General features: G+C 38.5%; 2 protein-coding genes across 4 annotated transcripts in view; both read right to left on the reverse strand.

The window, feature by feature from the left end:
* Nucleotides 1-3,161: 3,161 nt before the first annotated feature.
* On the reverse strand, nt 3,162-9,474 carry LOC111340491 (coadhesin). 3 transcript variants are annotated; one of them, XM_088726082.1, is made up of 9 exons: nt 9,320-9,474; nt 8,256-8,592; nt 7,572-7,858; nt 6,970-7,146; nt 6,447-6,617; nt 5,695-5,865; nt 4,288-4,458; nt 3,556-3,598; nt 3,162-3,374 (listed from the first exon to the last, which is right to left on the reverse strand). In XM_088726082.1, the coding sequence occupies exons 2-8, from the start codon at nt 8,549-8,551 to the stop codon at nt 3,591-3,593; spliced, it is 1,281 nt and encodes a 426-aa protein (XP_088582208.1). In that variant the 5' UTR covers nt 8,552-8,592; nt 9,320-9,474; the 3' UTR covers nt 3,162-3,374; nt 3,556-3,590. The 3 variants fall into 3 exon arrangements, with proteins under 3 accessions (XP_088582208.1, XP_088582210.1, XP_088582211.1); XM_088726084.1 differs by having other exon boundaries at nt 8,256-8,565; nt 9,320-9,467; XM_088726085.1 differs by having other exon boundaries at nt 8,256-8,562; nt 9,320-9,431.
* Nucleotides 9,475-13,560: 4,086 nt separating this feature from the next.
* Nucleotides 13,561-17,082, reverse strand: part of LOC111340494 (uncharacterized) — a 9,581-nt gene continuing 6,059 nt past the window's right edge. Inside the window, exons 7-11 of the mRNA XM_088726079.1 lie at nt 16,952-17,082; nt 16,060-16,282; nt 14,913-15,199; nt 14,396-14,443; nt 13,561-13,796 (exon numbers count right to left, since the gene is read on the reverse strand). The exon at nt 16,952-17,082 is cut by the window's right edge and continues 168 nt beyond it. Of these exons, the coding sequence (XP_088582205.1) occupies nt 14,433-14,443; nt 14,913-15,199; nt 16,060-16,282; nt 16,952-17,082 (652 nt within the window). The 3' untranslated portion in view covers nt 13,561-13,796; nt 14,396-14,432. The remainder of the gene's footprint in view (nt 13,797-14,395; nt 14,444-14,912; nt 15,200-16,059; nt 16,283-16,951) is intronic.

Genomic DNA, 17,082 nt, shown 5'->3' on the forward strand with positions numbered 1-17,082 from the left:
ATTCTCGAAGTGTGATCGAATCGATGACTGCATGCGAATAGAACAACGGAACTCATTTTTCGTTACACGAGCCTCAAAGCTGTTAAATTTTTTTGGGTTCTGAAAAACTGCTGTGCCATGAAACCTCGTTGCAACAAATAGGAGACATGGAAAGAATTTCTATGTGATCCTTAATTACGTTAAGTTCCATTCCGACTCGGCATTGAATTTCTTTTTTTAACAAAAAGGAGAAAATAAAGATATCTATATTGACAGAACCCATGTATTGACGGAAATCCTTACTTTGTCTTTTGTTCTTTTCTCTTCTGAGATATTCAGAAGCTTCTCAGCTAAAATCACCCTCGAATGACCATTGGAAACGGATACGATAACTTTGTTGCATAACATTTTCGTTAAAGAAATTCTACTTTTTCTACCAAGCTGCCTTTTTTTCAGAGATATACAGACAGAGAAGGCCACGCTGCCCGTAAATGGACAAGTTTCTTTTGAGAACTCAACTTTCTTATCTTCGGGAACTGAAAACAAGAAAGAGAAAAAAAAACCTGTATGCCGTGCTCAAAATGAGGGCTGAACACTTTTTTTGTTCAAGGTCTTTCAGTTCAGTTCGGATTTGTTGAAGGCAAGCCGCACCCTTTCAATTACCTCACCAGTCTCTCTCTGTTGCACTTTGATGTCTGCTACAGCTATTCTGATAGAGGAGCGTTTAACTTCAGCTGAAGATGTTGTGAGCTAAAGTGATCACCACACTGACCAAACAGTTTTTGAGATGTGAGAACAGTGTTTCTGCCAACAAAACTTTACATCAAACAAAAATGGCGATCAAACCAAAACCAAAAAACAACAACAACACGAGGTCTCGAATCACGTCTTTATCACGTGACCACAATTCCAGATACACAAAGCATACAAAATGAACTAAATGTCATTTTAACTAGACCAATGTACTTATGGTCGCGACATATGTAGAACGAACAAACAATCCGTATTCTGAAATGCTTCCACGGTATTCACAGAATAATACACTTCAGTAAATAATACTTGGCTCTTACAGAGCACCCAGAAGCATAAGTTATATAAGGCAGTTGTTCGGGAGCTTTTTTGTGCGAGAAGTTTCAACTCACAAATGAACTTTGATAACCTTCGACATATAGCATCTTTCTTACCTGCTCTTCAGTCCGAGACGTACAATGTGGTGTCTCACTGAATAAGCACAAGGATACTTATACTGAGGCAAATGAGCCATTGAAACGGCCAAAAATGTTGCCTTTCCACTGGATAATGACCAGCTGATTGTGCTAAAATTCTTTAATTATGGTTGATGTGGCCCAAAGAGTTTTCTTATTTGTATTGAATTTTTTGGAGATCAATTCTTCATTAGTGTCTTTTATGCTGTCTCGTCTATGTATCCAAGAGGCGGTCACAGAAGAATATAAAATTAGTTTCGGAACGATTCTTTATGAAATTGAGATTAAGTGGAGTCCAAGAGTCATGCAACACAGGCTTTCCTTACAGTGTCTTTTCCTCTTTAATTATATTTTTAATTCTTTCTTCCAAGCAATCAATAATTTTACTGTTGTTTTTCCTATTGTCTATATCCCTTAATTCCAAAACGAACTTTTTTAGCGCACAATGTGAAGTTCTTGATTAATTTTTTTTTACCTTGAATAAATATTGCTTAATAAACAGAAAAAACATGACGTACCATCACGAAACTTGACGTGTAGATTAACAACTATATTTGAACGCCTGTGGTAAAAGGTCCCATGGTTGCGATTGAAAAACGTGTTAGGAATCTACGTCTGCTACACTTTCTAGGAATTCTGTGTGGAAATTCTTGTCCCCAAGTGACATTAAAAGGTAGTGAAGAAAAAACCGTAGTATAATGTAAGGTTTGGATGACGTATTATTTCACACATATTGTCTTCGTTCCAGACTGCCTATAATTAGTGGAAGCTTACGGGCCACTTCCTATAGAGGCAATTTGAATATGAATGTTCTATTCTTTAATTTTTTTTTTATTTATTTCCATTAAAATAGAGGAAGCAATTAACGTTTGAATGAAAACTTTGGTATAGTCTGTTTAAAATGGTGATAAGGGAATCGCTATACACCACTCCAGCTAACCAGTGCTTACCCTCCGTATTCATGAAAAACGATGTATCAGTCTTGTGACATAAATACCTTGTATGATCAAGATGTCTCCCCGTTAAGACAGAGGAAGGTTTTTAATGATTGTTTTCAATTGTTACTTCCAAATAATCACTCATTTTGCTGTTTGTTTTTCTGTTGCCTATACTCATTGATAACAAAACGGACATATTTAGCTCACACTGGAAGTTCTTGACTAATTTTTTACCTTAAATAAATCACGAAACTTGACGTGAAGATTGACGATTACATTTGAACGCTGATGATAAAAAGTCTCACGATTACGATTGAAAAACTTTTTAGAAATCTATGTCTACTGCACTTTCCAGGAAATTCTATGTTGAGATTCCTGCCCGCGAGTGACATTAAACAGGAAACGGAAAGAAAAACTGTGGTCAATTGTAAAGTTTGGAGGAAATATGACAGACATTTTCTTCGTTCCAGACTGCCTATCATTACTCGAGGCTGGCTGGCCAGATTTTCCTATCGAGGCAATTTCAATATGAATTTGCTATTTTTCAATAATTTCCTTTCCTTTTTTTTTTTTTCCAATTTCCATTAGAATAGAGGACGCAAAGAATAGTGATAAGGGGATTTCTTTACACCTCTCCAGCTGACAAGTTCGTACTCTTCAAGTTTTTAGGCGATTGCAGTCCCATCTCCCTTCTGTAGAGTATCCCTTTGATTAAGGAAACTACAAAGATAAATAAAGCGTTGACGACCTAATGATTTTTGTAATTTAGTGTAGAAAAGAGTTTTCTGCGTGGTGTTGCCAAACAAGAAGATATTAGTGAAATATTCGTCAATGAGGCAGCATCGTGTTATTCCTTTGTTTGCGAGCAAGAAAAAACAAAACAAAACTATTTCCTATTTAACTTTGATGCTGCCCTTCATGGCTAGTGTAAACAGGATATTGAACAAGTTATTTTACACTGGGAACTGAGGGTGGATGAATCGCTGCCAACAGAGTATAAAGGGGAAATATTGAATTCATCAAAGAAACCAAAGCGATGTAATCCACCCCTTAAATGCTTTATTTATTCTTCCTGTGGCAATTCAGTTAAATTACCAATGAGGAAACAAGGATACCAGTCTCGTCTGGTATCAACACAAAAATTATTCGATACTTTAATATTTCCCTATGAGCTACTTTATATACGGATAATAAGCCCAAAAATCAAAATTAAAAGTGGATCTGCTAATAAAACCCTGTTCGTCTTGAAGATCTGCAAGAAAAATTACGAAACGCTGTTAATGATAACAAAGCTAACGTGCTGAGGAGCTTTGAAAAGAAATAGCTGATAAAAACAGCTATTCTCCAAAACGAAAACTACCTTGTATAACCATCTATAAATAGGGATATTGTAACTCCTCTGTGATGGTAAAACACATTAAAATTTATCTCACCATTATAGGTCAAATCAAGCAGAATTCCTTTCCTTTTAATTTCCTGTCAAAATAAGCGAGGCATTTCATTATCTCGAAGTATTAATTTTAGATACATGGAAGAGCTGGAACGCTGTTTCAAGCTAAAGCAATGAACACATTTTTTCATTCCGCTCTCTGTATTCTGTGTATCGCTTTTACTCCAAAAGATGCTGTATTTTTTTGATAGATTGAAAAGGCATCCCCACCATCTCGGTTCAAGAAACGCTTCAGCGTTTTATTTCTTTTTAAATAAAATATGCGAGCTACAAAAACATCATACAATTAGTTTCTGTCTCGTTGATCATACATTGTAGTATTCTACATGGGCAACTTTTAATGACGTGTGTCCGGCGTCAAACGCAATCTATTTGACCAAAAAGGTCCGAAAACTGTGGAAGATAAAGCCTGGTTAAACTGCATTAAACTCTTAATGAATAACAGTGTACATTGCTCGGTAAGAAATTTTTCTGGCCTAGTTCATAGAGCGAATATTAAACTGAAGTAATTTTGCTTTTCAACTTCCAAGAGTGACTGACATCGTATTCCCCTTACAATGTTACCCCTCAATCAAGCGTCAAGGTCAGGAGAAAACAGAAAATGATCACCAACGGAAAAAGGTTCTAGTTAAACTATTTCTCCTTGTAAAGAGCATAGTATAGAAATCATGTATATTAACGTTGCGGTGTGTGGGTCGAGACAACTCCATTTTACCTCTGCACGAAGCCAATTTACATTTCTTGCCCTTCCTCGCTTTTCCTCGACAGTCTTTTCCGCCATTTGAGGGGGGTGGATTGGTACACGTACGATATTTATATTTCCTCCCCCTACCACAGGTCTTGTTGCATTCACCGTAATCTGACCAGTCACTCCAACCTCCATTAACTGCAATCAATGGTGAGATACGTTAAATGACGAAACTGGCTAAATCCACTTAACGAACATGAGAGGAATGTCATTTATGCAACTGTTCGACAGCAATTTTCATTCTAGCATCGGTTAAAGAAACACTGCAAGCTCTATTTCATTTTTAAAACTATCAACTGTGTAATGATGTTTTCCGAAACGAGAAAAAAAAGCATTACATCACCGATTTCTATGGCGGTCGCATTACAAAACGTCTCCCGTGCATTGATTATACGATATCACTCAATTCTGTACAGATAATCTCATAAGATATCTTTCTATTCTATACAGATAATCAAATAATGTTCTATAACATGTGCACCGCACAGGTGCGGAAAATAATAGAATTTAGATGGCGAGTGAAACCACACTACACAAAAAAACTTCATTAACGTTACTCAGTTGAAAATATGTCTAACACATAAACAAACACATTCCATGTTGCCATGTGTCTGTTCGAATTGCACCGCGTTCGCCCCCTATCGAGTTGGCCCCTAACTTATACCGTGTTCGCCCCCACACTTTCCGAGCTCGACCCCACCAAGTCGAGTTCGCCCCTTGATTAAGTGATGTCCTGATGGGTTGATTTGTAACGAAGGTTCTAGCAGAATGTGCCAAATGTCAAGTCAGCGACGACCATTTTGAATTTCGGCAATTGCGTAGAATCTGCGTGGGATCTGGGGTTACTGGAACGGCTGTATATACTGAAGTTGTGATAGTGGGAACCACACTTAAATCAAAACGACACCGCTTAACTTCACAGACTTGTGAAAGGCTTCGATGCTTTGTTGCCTCAGCTCCCACGCACTTATAAACTTTCAAAATGGCGTTCGGTAAATTAAAATTCAAAACTTGTCTTAGTAATTGAGTGATGGATACACTTGGGAGATTTACTAGGCACTCAAGAAGCTAGAGTCGCTCTCGGCTATCGCCTCGTGCGACTCTTACATTTCTTGCGTGCTTAGCAACCTCCCGCGTGTATTCATAAATCAATTCTGTATGCTGTGGTGTTTATCATTTGTTAATTAGACGCCATCTGTGATCTATGACTGTACAGACCCCATGCAGAATGAATTATATTTGTTTTATATGTAAAAAAGGAAATTGCTGTTAATGTGACGTCCTCTGTGCATCTAGAACCAATCAAAATGAGTGTAGGATTCAGCCTATCATATAACTTTATTTTAGAAATGAAAGGAATTGGAATTATCGTACCTTTGCATGAGGCCTCTCTACATTTCTTTCCCTTCCTCGATTTTCCGTAACAGTCCTTTCCGTCACCTGACGGTGGTGGATTGGTGCACGTACGATATTTATATTTCTTTCCCTTACCGCAGGTCTTGCTACACTCGCCGTAGTCTGACCAACTACTCCACCCTCCATCAACTGAAAGAGTAAAATACTTGAGTGACTTTACCCCTGACTAAAAAGTCACGACTTAGATAAATCTATCAAAAATAATATCACAGGAATGTCTATGTGCGACTGGGATAAATACCAAGGTTCTTCTGTAACTTCATAATAGAAAATGACAAGATTTAGCTGAGTTAACATTCTTTCAGACATCATCCCTTTGAATCCGGGAGTTATATCGTTGATTTTGCCAGGAACACTGCTGCAGTTTGGAAGCAATGAACAATAGCCAACATTACTACTAAGCTGACTAACTTTCAGCCAGCAATATTTGGTAGCGTAGCTGACAACGGAACCCACACATCTTATTTTGCGAATGGTTCTAGTCATTACAGGAATGAAACTGTCAGGTTTGCAAGCAACTGCGAAATGTTTTGATATACCAAAAACAACAAATCTGCAGCGTCGCTGAGCACATTTTGTTAAAGTACTCCCTATTCATCGCAACGTGACATGAATATTGCAGTCATAAAAGGTCACTAAGCTATGAACACTGACCCAACAGCAAATAAAAACCACCTATAAAGAATGCTAAATTGCCACAAGCCCCATACCATTGCATGGTCCGTTTTTGCAAGTCCGTGTTTCTTGGCTGTCTCCGGAACATTGTGCTCCACCACCTGACGGAGGGGGATTGGTGCAAGTGCGTGAGCGTGCGTGCTGCCCATCACCACATGAAGCACTGCATTGTCCCCAGTCTCCCCAGTTACTCCAACCACCGTTAACTGAAATAAAAATTGGGACAACAATCAGTATACTACTTGGCTTACGTGATATAGAAAAACGATCCTAGAGAATATTACAGCACCTTGGAAAAGGGAAACATCATGATATTACAGCGGAGCGCTTAAGCACAAAGCTGGCGAGCGGAGCCCAAAGCTTAAGAAAGCCAGTTAAACTACAAAGATGTGGTTGCCATGTAAAAAGGGTGCAACATTCTATGTGCGCATTGTATTTAACAAGCGCGACAAGCTGCACTGCCAGCAGAACGTAAGAACTTTACGTCGGCAGGTTTACACGCTATGAGAATAAAACATATAAATGTCCACGTATATCATCGTTAAATGTTGTACTTACCAGGGCATTCATGAGTATTACAGGCTTGTGTTTCTTTGCTGGGCCCTACACATTGCGCCCCACCACCCGAGGGAGGGGGATTCGTACAGGTTCGTGAGCGTTCTTGTGCTCCACCCCCACAGGGAGCACTGCATTGTCCCCACGGTCCGTAGCTGCTCCATCCGCCATTAACAGCAGCTGAAAGAAGAACAGAGAAGTGTTACAGAACCGTTAAGCAAAATACATTCAGAACCCTCTTTTGGCAATGATTCAAATATTAAAATTAAGTTGTTAGACTTTCGTCACTAGTGCGCTACGAATAAGAACTACAGGGTCTCGGCATTAGAGATTTCGAGATCCAGCCATCTCCGATTGTCTTGTCAGACGTTGTCTAGTCGGTTGAGGTACAGAGAGACCGGTGGCGACATGGGCCTAACTCTAAGTTCAAATTAAACCACCGCACTACATGCTTCTACAATCCGCAGCATCGAAAGCTTATTCTGTGAATAATGGTATAAAGTGAACCCCCTCTATTATTTACATCTCTCTTGCTAATGCTGCTAATTGGATATTCTAAAGTGCTTCTGACATTCACTCACTTTCCATGTGGTAATCAGATTTACCTTTCTTCATCTTGCAGCATCGGAATTTCTCGATGCAATAAATGTTGTTGCAACTGCTTTTGTAGAAGCCAGTCATGTAGTAACCCGACTGTTGGCATTCGCTCCAACCCTTATGGTCGAACGAATGGGTGACATCTTGATCGTAACAGTGTTCATAACTATTTGGATGACCCTGTGGGTGGCAACATTTTGCCTCGTCGATGTGATGCAGGTAGGCTGGTGGACCAGCGCCAAGTCTCATACCTTGCATGTAGTAACCGTTGGGGCACAAGGCCCAGACGTGAAATCTAGAAGAGAATTTCAAAGCCTCTTAAGATAATTTTTTATACTTATATGGAACTTCACATGATACAAAATGTATAAGTTTAAGTCCATGCATAAGTCAATTTGCCAAACCCGTCAGACCATTCTGATTTCTATAAAATGGAGCGATTGAAACTATTGCCAGACCTTTTGTATGAGATACTAATCCACTGACGGTCAGGCCTATATCAGTGATATCAGTATAATTTGTAAGGTATTTCTTTGGACTGCACTCCACGACCCATTTTATCTGCAGCCTAGAGACGGGTATGTTCAGAAGAAGTTGCTCATGGACTCACAACAATGCTAGCTAGTTATAAAATTCTCTCCATTACCATGGCATCTCTCACTCGTTATAGATCAGTTAGCGGCGTTACTCACCTATCCAACGTGTGAAGCCAATTCGCGTTTGAACATGTTGAAGGTTTGTGTACATAACTTGATTCTGTTGCTCGACAGCACCTTCCGTACTCTATGCGTCCGACTCTTTCGTCTCCAGGATGTCGATCATTTCTCCACATCCCCTTGAGGTAGGTCATACTGTTGGGACAAGTGGACCAAGTGGCTCTGTCCAAACTAACTGACCAATCAGCTTGGTCACATGATTGACTGAGGGTCATGTCGGCCCGGCAAATCAGCATTATACTGATGACTGAAATCGCGAACATGACTTTCATCTTGTATTGGACTTCTAAGATAAAACGTAGTTAATGATCCTCTGGGAAAATAAGAGAAAGTCACTTATTACTTTGATAATTTTTCGTCGGTTATGAAGGGTGATTGATCCTTAGATAACCTATTGCTGAATGACTTGAACAACGTTGTAATTATTAAAATTTCAGTCAGCGAAGCATACGATTTATCAAGTACGATAATCTGCCAGAATGTAAAGTAACAAAATGATGAGTCTCCGGGCTGAGAAAGACATAGACCCATCAACTTCAAATAATCATTTCGAGGGCGATTACAAAATCGTCCTTCGTAATTAGTTAAAGAGTACGATTAAACGAAACCTTATTAGGCTCTGGGATAGCTTAAATTTCTCTTAAGTAGCTTTGTTTTGAAATTGATAGATAAAAATGAATAGCGGGCAGTCCAAGACAAAGATCGTATTGTCAAATTTCTACGAAACAGAAAACCAATCCTTGCAAAATGCAAGAGAAACCTGTATCACCTACTGCATAAAAAACGCGAGACAAAAGCAATGTGAAAAAGAAATCCGGGCACAAAAGGTTCCTAAACAGTTAAAGAAAAACGACCCATTAAATATAGCTATTAATGCGAAAAACCCAGGGTTTTCTTAAAGCCGCTCAATGAGTGAAAGATACTCTAAATGCTTAAAGAGGTTTGTTCCAAGGATAGAAAAACGGTAAACAAAAAGTGACTCCTAATGCAGTTGATAAAATCTAATAAGAGTGGACCGACTGTATGAGAGGGAAACATACCCTTCTTTTGCTTGATTCAGCTCGCTACAGCTATGCTATAGCAGGAATTAGTACTCTGAGTGCAATGAACCCACCACGATATGATGAAATATGCTTTCACTTTCCTTATAGTACACGTACGTGCTTTTGTTCAATTTTGTGGAAGTCACACGTAAGCATAATTCCGCGTTGAAATGCCGTTCCTCTGGTTACGAACCTCCTTGAAATACAACTTATGGAACTGATTTAATTAGCGTTCCAATTACAATTTCTTAAATGTATATCTCAAAATTAAATGATCTGTTTTAGTTTTTGTCAACTCTTTTCGCGTCTTAAACAGTTTCATTGCCAAAAGAGGTTGTTGAGAAGCGAGCGGCTTTCTTTTTTCATGTAAATGGCTACCTTTCTCAGTATGGGATAACTCAAACATCAAAGCGGAGGATCTGAATTAATTAAAACGTACTTGAAACATTTCCCACTAATGTTAGAAAAACTAATAACATCTCGTTGGAAAACGCATGATGATACTGGTTAAAGAGCTTCAAAATGAGGAAATGTTTGGTACTTTTTTTAAGTTTTTATTGGAGGATTATCACCAAGGTGTATTTAGGAACAAACTATCGTTCTCAGCAAGGGAGGGCTCAAAGGGCTCTATCCTTCCTCAGAGCCACCATTTTTGTTTGTGCTGTTTATTAAAAAAGAGTAAGGGCATTTTCGAGCAAGTTTTTGAATGACCTGTACGATCAAGTATGGTATGAAATGGCGTTTTCTTTATCGCGTTTGACCCTTATTGAATGGAACCCGTACCTGTTGGTCAACCTGAATCGCTGATCATTAAGCGGTCACTCGTCATTCCCCGTGGGTGACCCGCCTAATACAGGTGCGACTGTAACCTTAAAACAAAGAAATGTTATATATTGCCCCAGCTGAGATTAGAAGGGCGCATTTATGGTGGTTGTAATAAATTAGTATTTTTATTTTGATTCCAGTGGTGGATAAATGATGAAAAAAGGTTGATCCTTGGGCAATGATAATAATCTACCTTTTTTAGGATCAATTGTCAGAAAGCCTTTTTTTTACCTATTGGAATGACATCGGTACAATAAAAATTTTCTGTGTTTACAGAAACTTTGTTGGCATCGCTTGAAAATTGGTTTTTATTCTACGGGGGGGGGGGGGTAAGCAAATGAATTAAAATATATCATGAGCATTTTTTCTTTTCCTTTGCGCTGCAAATGCTATCGACGTTTATAAAAATTAGAACTGACAATTTTTGGAAATTTCAAAACACCTCATTGGTACTGCATATAAACACCTCTCATGTAACTGAGTCACTTAACATGCCGAAGAAAGTGTCCTTTGAACCCTTTCACTCTTAATGAGATCTCATTAGGAATTCTCCTTAATGTTTGCCGTACCGATCTTATGATGTTAGTTTGGAGAATTTGAGAATGGATCAACCAATTAGAATCCTCCAACTGATATTTTTCTCTATTCTTTTAATTCGTCTGCTTTGAATTGTCTTGATATTGTTAGGAAAATTTCTGTCTTGGTCACTCGTGGGAGTCATAATAAAGGGCCGGGTTAAGACGACTTAAAAAGATTTCTGGTCATTTGACCTATCTAACAAATACGATATTCATTGAGGCTCTAAAAACTTGACAAAAATAACTAAAAACCACACAATTTCTTCATTTTTCTGGCTTTAATTTTTTTATTCAACATGAAAAGAGTAAAAAAAGAGCCTATTTTTCTGCTCATTTTCTTATTTTCTCGTCCTCGTTTATTAATTCGCAGTTCAAATATAGGATATCCATAAATTTATAGTCGTTCAATGAACGCAGTTTGTGCCTTTTTTCTATTCCACTACTTTTCGGAGAATTTCGGAGCACTAACCCCGGCTGTTGTTCAACTGAATTCGATCACACTGTGATAAAAAGATATGTGAAACAAAATCGCTGGAAAATTTTGGAAATTTCATTATCATTTTTTATATAAACATTCTTGTGTGTTTAAAATAGAAACACAAATTTGGTCATTCTGATCAATTGAATTAAATGGGATATTTTTTGTCAACAGACTGATGCAAATTCGACTCACAAGTAAATGCTAAACGATCAGTCTTATTCGACTACATCGGCGTAGGTAAATTTTTTATAATTTTTTTTTACTGTGTATGGGTCTTTGTTTCCGGTGCAGCGCGAGAATTTTTTCTGAATGGGTAGGGTACCATTTGCCTCGCGATATTACAGGGTTCGGAGTCTATCCGATGTTTCGGTGATAAACGGAGACACGGAGATCTGCTACAGCTAAATGTATTGGCCTTTTTACAATTCATGTCTGTGATTATTCATTGCGTTAGAAAGTGGAAATACCAAATTCAATGTTATTTTCTAAGTGTGATCGAATCGATGACTGCATGCAAATACAACTGAACTCCTTTTTCGTTACACGAGCTTCAAACCTGTTAATTTTTTTGGGTTCTGAACAACTGCTATGCCATGTGGAACCTCTTTGCAATAAATGGGAGACATGGAAAGAATTTCTATGTGATCCTTAATTATATCAGGTTCCTTTCCGACTCGACATTGAATTTCTTCTTTTAAGAAAAAGGAGAAAATAAATATATCTATAATGACAGCATCTACTGGTGAAAAACCTTACTTTGCCTTTTATTCTTTCCTCTTTCAGATATTCACATAGCTCTTCGGCTCAAATGACCAGATACGATAACTTTGTTGCATAACATTTTTGTTAAAAATATTATACTTTTTCAATCAAGCTGCCTTTTTTTTTTTTTCAGAAATGACAGACAGAGCAGGCCACGCTTCCCGTAAATGGACAAATTTCTTTTGAAAACTGAAATTTCCTATCTTCGGGAACTGAAAACAAGAAAGAGAAAATAAAACGTGTATGCAGTGCTCAAAAGGAGGGCTGGACACTTTTTTTGTTCACATTGAACAAGGTCTTTCAGTTCAGTCAGATTTGTTGAAGGCAAGGCACCCTTTCACTTATCTTACCTTCCTTTGTCTGTCGCCCTTTGATGTATACTGCAGCTCAGTCTAATAGAGGAGCGTTTTACTTCAGTTGAAGATGTAGAACAAACTAACAATTCCGTGTCTTGATGAAAATTTCTCTGACGTGATTGGTTCATATTGAAAAGGAAACTGTACATCGGTCTTAACATATTTAATATAAAAACTCATCTTTGCTTGTTCCACGGAAACCAATTCGTGATTATTTGTCTATCTTTCATCAGTGTCGTTTGCACCCAAACCGCAAACAAAGATGACAAGTTTGTATGTTATAGTTTAATTGGATATCTTGGAATTTTCGATGACCAGCCTGTGACTGTCTAGAGGGTCTCAATGGGGTTAGCCGCCATTAGGCGCAGACTGACAAATTCCTGACCCGTTAGTCGTTAAAATAGTCAACCGTAAAAATCTTTCCTATCTATGATGTGTCCTTTTGAAAGTGTCAAAATCCCAGACTGTCTCCTGGCCAATTAAAAATAGTCTCTAAGTTCCACAAGAAATTCCAAAAATCGATCCAAGACGTCTGAGAGTTACACATACATTGGTTTGATCTTTAGGCCAAAAACAAAAAAAATTAAAGACAGAATAATGTCGCTGTCCTTTTAAGAAGTATGCTCAAATGTCACCGTCGCTACACAGCTTGAGCCCAAACCGAAAATCTATCAATCTCAAGCAAAACTCAGGGTCTTGTATGATCCTATTTTCGGTAACCCATTCCCATTTCAATACTTGTTTCCAAAATTAAAAAGGCCAACTTCCCGAAACAGTTTAGCTTTCGTTCGTGTTATCAGTGATATCCCTGTCCAATTTTAGTGTCGGCTAATTAACAATTAGGATATACTAAAACAGTGGATAGCGTTGAAGGCGCGCTCTGATTGGCTAGTCAAACTCCGAATATCCTTTGCTATTTACCTCCGAGCAACTCGAGAAAAAGTGGCGCCCCGGTTTGCATCCGTGACAAGCGAAGAAATCCCTCAAATAACAACGAAGCAGTCCTTGAAAACACAGAGATATCCCTGTCCAATTTTAGTGTCGACTAATTCAAGTTAGTTGCCACTTTCAGGAGCGTGTCTCTAGTCGCTTTAAGCCCACGGAAATCAAGAGCTATCAGCCAAGAACATTAGAAAAGCTTTTTTTGGAGATTCAGCCTATCTAATACATAAGGTAATCTTAGTCTGAAACTGTCACTGAGTTCAGTTTTATAAATCTTGATAACAGTCGCCCAAATCAAACAACTTCTTCATTTTTATTACCTTTATTTTTCCCAACACCTAAATGCAGACGCGAGATACTATTGATTAAGTTCCTAGGAAAACTAAAATTCATAAGAGGAAATTCCCCTTCGACTACTATTTCCCCACAAAATGTCCTTTTCTTTACTATTCCCTTAATCCTGCGTTTAGTTTGGCAATCCTCAATTATAATTTAGGCGATTCCCATTGTTTCCAGGTCGATTTGCAGATCTGAAAAAACAACAGGAAAATTCCAGGTTTTTCGCTGTATTTTAATGACTCAGTGTGAAAAAGTAAGTTTAAGCCTATTTGCTTTCGTCTACGTGTTCCTTATGTCGGCACGTTGGTCTAACAACTTCAGTTTATAGGGAGGTAGCGCTGAGACTGTCCACTAGAAAGGTCCCTGTAGGTTTCGGGGTACGGGATTCAGTTGAGATGTGAGGGAAAAGGGAAACGAGGTTTGAGATTGTTAACAGGAAAGATTCGTCGGTTTTTGCAAATATCAATCGGCGGGAAACAGGAAAATCGGTTAAAGAGCCGAACTTCAATAGTGCAGGTTGAAAAATGTATAAAGAACAAGCTGCTTCCTTGAAAAATTAGAAATACCTCGCTTGAGAAGTTTGTTTGTTTTGTTATTTTCTATTTCTTCTCTTTAGAGGCGTAAAGAGACTCGCTATTGATGCTTTGTGGCTGTGACGAATGCGTCTTTAAGCACTCTCCCTCTCTTGTAAAAATGGATTAGAAGGGCTACGCAAACATTGACGTGATTTAAAAACTTGGTAAGGCAAAAAAGCAAAGTCGACTTCATAATCATAGAATTAAGAGGTTACCTGTTTTTCCTGGTTAACTGTTTTACTTGTCTCCTTTTCATTTCAAAGCTAGAAAAAGGTAAAAAAAATAAATCACTAGATATTCAAATGGAACATCAAAACTTCATCCATTGTTATCGCGAAGAATTTTAGGATCAGTTTAAAACGTTATGAAAAAATAGAAATGAAATAATGATAAATAGGAATTAAACAATGGACATTCTACTTAGTGGTTATCTTTGTCCACCCTTTCCAGGTTGAATTGGAATTCAGAGTGTTTGTTTTTGTGGAGGAGGAAAACCGGAGGATTCAAAGAAAAAACCGCAGGAGCAAGGACGAGAACCAACAATAAACTCAACCCACACGTGACGCCAGATCCGGGAATCGAACTCAGGCCACATCGGTTGGAGGCGAGCGCTCTCACCACTGCACCATCTTTGCTTCCTTATAACTAACCGCAGTGTTCAAAGCAATTTTCAAGAAGAAAGAGAAAGTGGTAATGATGCCATTTTGCTATCCATGTGGAAATTATCTTTACCTCTTTTCATTTTGCAGCATCGGAATTTTTCAATACAATAGATGTTGTTGCAGCTGCTCTTGAAGAATCCAGCCATGTAATAGCCCTCCCTCTTGCAGGAGCTCAATCCCTTTTTGTCGAACGAACGGCTCACATCTTCATCGTAACAACTGTCATAGCTTTCAGGATGACCTTCAGGGTGGCAGCATTTGGCTTCATCGATGTCTCTCAGGAACTGAGGAGGTCCTTTGCCCAGTCGGAGACTGTTCATGTAATAACCAGCCGGACACAGCGCCCAAACGTTAAATCTGGTAAAAGAGGAAACAATCAAGGTACGTTAAACATCAAACGACTTTCTGAAATTGAAAAGGCAACAAGAATTGAAAGTAGTTAGCGACCCAATTCATATTTATTATTAAAGAGAAATATGATCCAGACACAAAAAAGTCAATGAAACTTTTTATCTTTGTCATTAAAAAAGATTTACAAAAGCGACTTTTTGCAGCGGCTTTAGACCCCAGAAAGAGACCTGACTATTCACTTCTACTGAGACTGTAGACGCCGTCATCTTGGAAACGCCTCAGTAACCTGACGGCATACTTAAACCACAAAAGATCTGCTACAGTCTAAAAAGGATCACTGATTTAGTCAAAAATGCTTTTTGCGGAGTTGGTTACTGTTTAAGCAGACCTCCAGAAGATGGAAGAAAGAGGTTTCAGACCTGTTGGAAGCCAGGTAGTAGGTCAGAGTGCTAAGAAAGATTACAATTAGCAATGTTCTCAATAAGATCTGTAGTTCATTTGGAGCCAATGTTTGATAGGTCAGCAATTACAGTTTGCAAGCTCGGGATGCGATAAGTGTCATAATATCATATGCAATTTTCAGTGGCGGGGATAATATTATATGATTTCTAGCGCGAACTTCTATTTCAAAATCAAAAATTGGTTTTCTGTTTACCGACGTAAGGAAATTTCATGCAGAAAGCTCTGATCTGAAATTACACGATGGACTATATAGAAAAAAAAAAGCGCAAATCATACTACCAAAAGCGTTAAGAATTTCAGTTTGTGAGATCATGCTGGAGCACCTAAACTAGTTACCTCCTTGTAGGTGCGTTTAGTTCACAACACTCAAACGAAATGCGTCCTGTACTCAGGTTTTTACTCACCCATCCAGCAGTCTGGTCCAGTCGGCATTTTTACACCTTGCAGGTTTATTCGCATAACATGGTTCGTCTGCGGCGCAGCATGTTCCCTCTTCGATACGTCCAACTCTTTCATCTCCTGCTTTAAAGTCATTTCTCCACAATCCCTTGAGGTAAGTGTTGGTTTGGGGGCACTCAGACCAGCCTATCCTGTCCAGGCTGCTCCACCAGTTGGCCTTTTTACATTCTGAAATCACAAAGATTTATTTATTCTTGATCAAGACGATTTATGGACGATGCACACATTTTTAGCAATGAGGATTTACGATTTTGTACATTTCCAATCATTGCAGTTTAAAAATTAAATTTGTGGATTCGTGATAAGGAGTATATGTGGCTTTAGCTTAGAAGAGGCGTTAGTTAATCTCTCCGATGGCAGGCGCAAGCCTTCCAGTGGTTGATATATCTTATTGCGACATAATTTGGCTTATTCTTTCTCAACGCCCCTACGATATGCTGCCTTGCTGTTACACAAAAATATTGGAAATAGGCTCGCTAAGTGTTCTGAGTATTGTGGCATCCTCTTTACTAGAAAACCTGCCTACTAACATTAAGGACAGATTGATTTCGAGACGTATAAACCAAACTTTCCATGATAAATCGCTTTAGGTAAATTCATAAATAAGGTGCTCAGTTATCTTTACAAGTGTCACTCCTAAGGGCAATGCCATGGGAGTCTTAGAGGGCTTTGATTTCCACCCCTCCATCCCCAAAAACCCTTTATAATCGCAATTAATCCTAATACAAACCTAAGTTCCTACAAGATGCTGTTGTGATTCCCTTGTTTACAAATAACTTATATGCCTGTAAATTGTTATTCCATCTGATGTCACTCTTTTGCTCATTTTAAGATTACCTGCAGGTATATCCACGCTCATCTTGCAGCATCGGAATTTTTCAATACAATAGATGTTGTTGCAGCTGCTCTTGTAGAACCCAGCCATGTAATAGCCTTCCCTTTTGCAGGAGCTCAATCCCTTTTTGTCG

The sequence above is a fragment of the Stylophora pistillata genome, chromosome 6 (genome assembly GCF_964205215.1).
Source record: "Stylophora pistillata chromosome 6, jaStyPist1.2, whole genome shotgun sequence".
NCBI lineage: Eukaryota > Metazoa > Cnidaria > Anthozoa > Scleractinia > Pocilloporidae > Stylophora > Stylophora pistillata.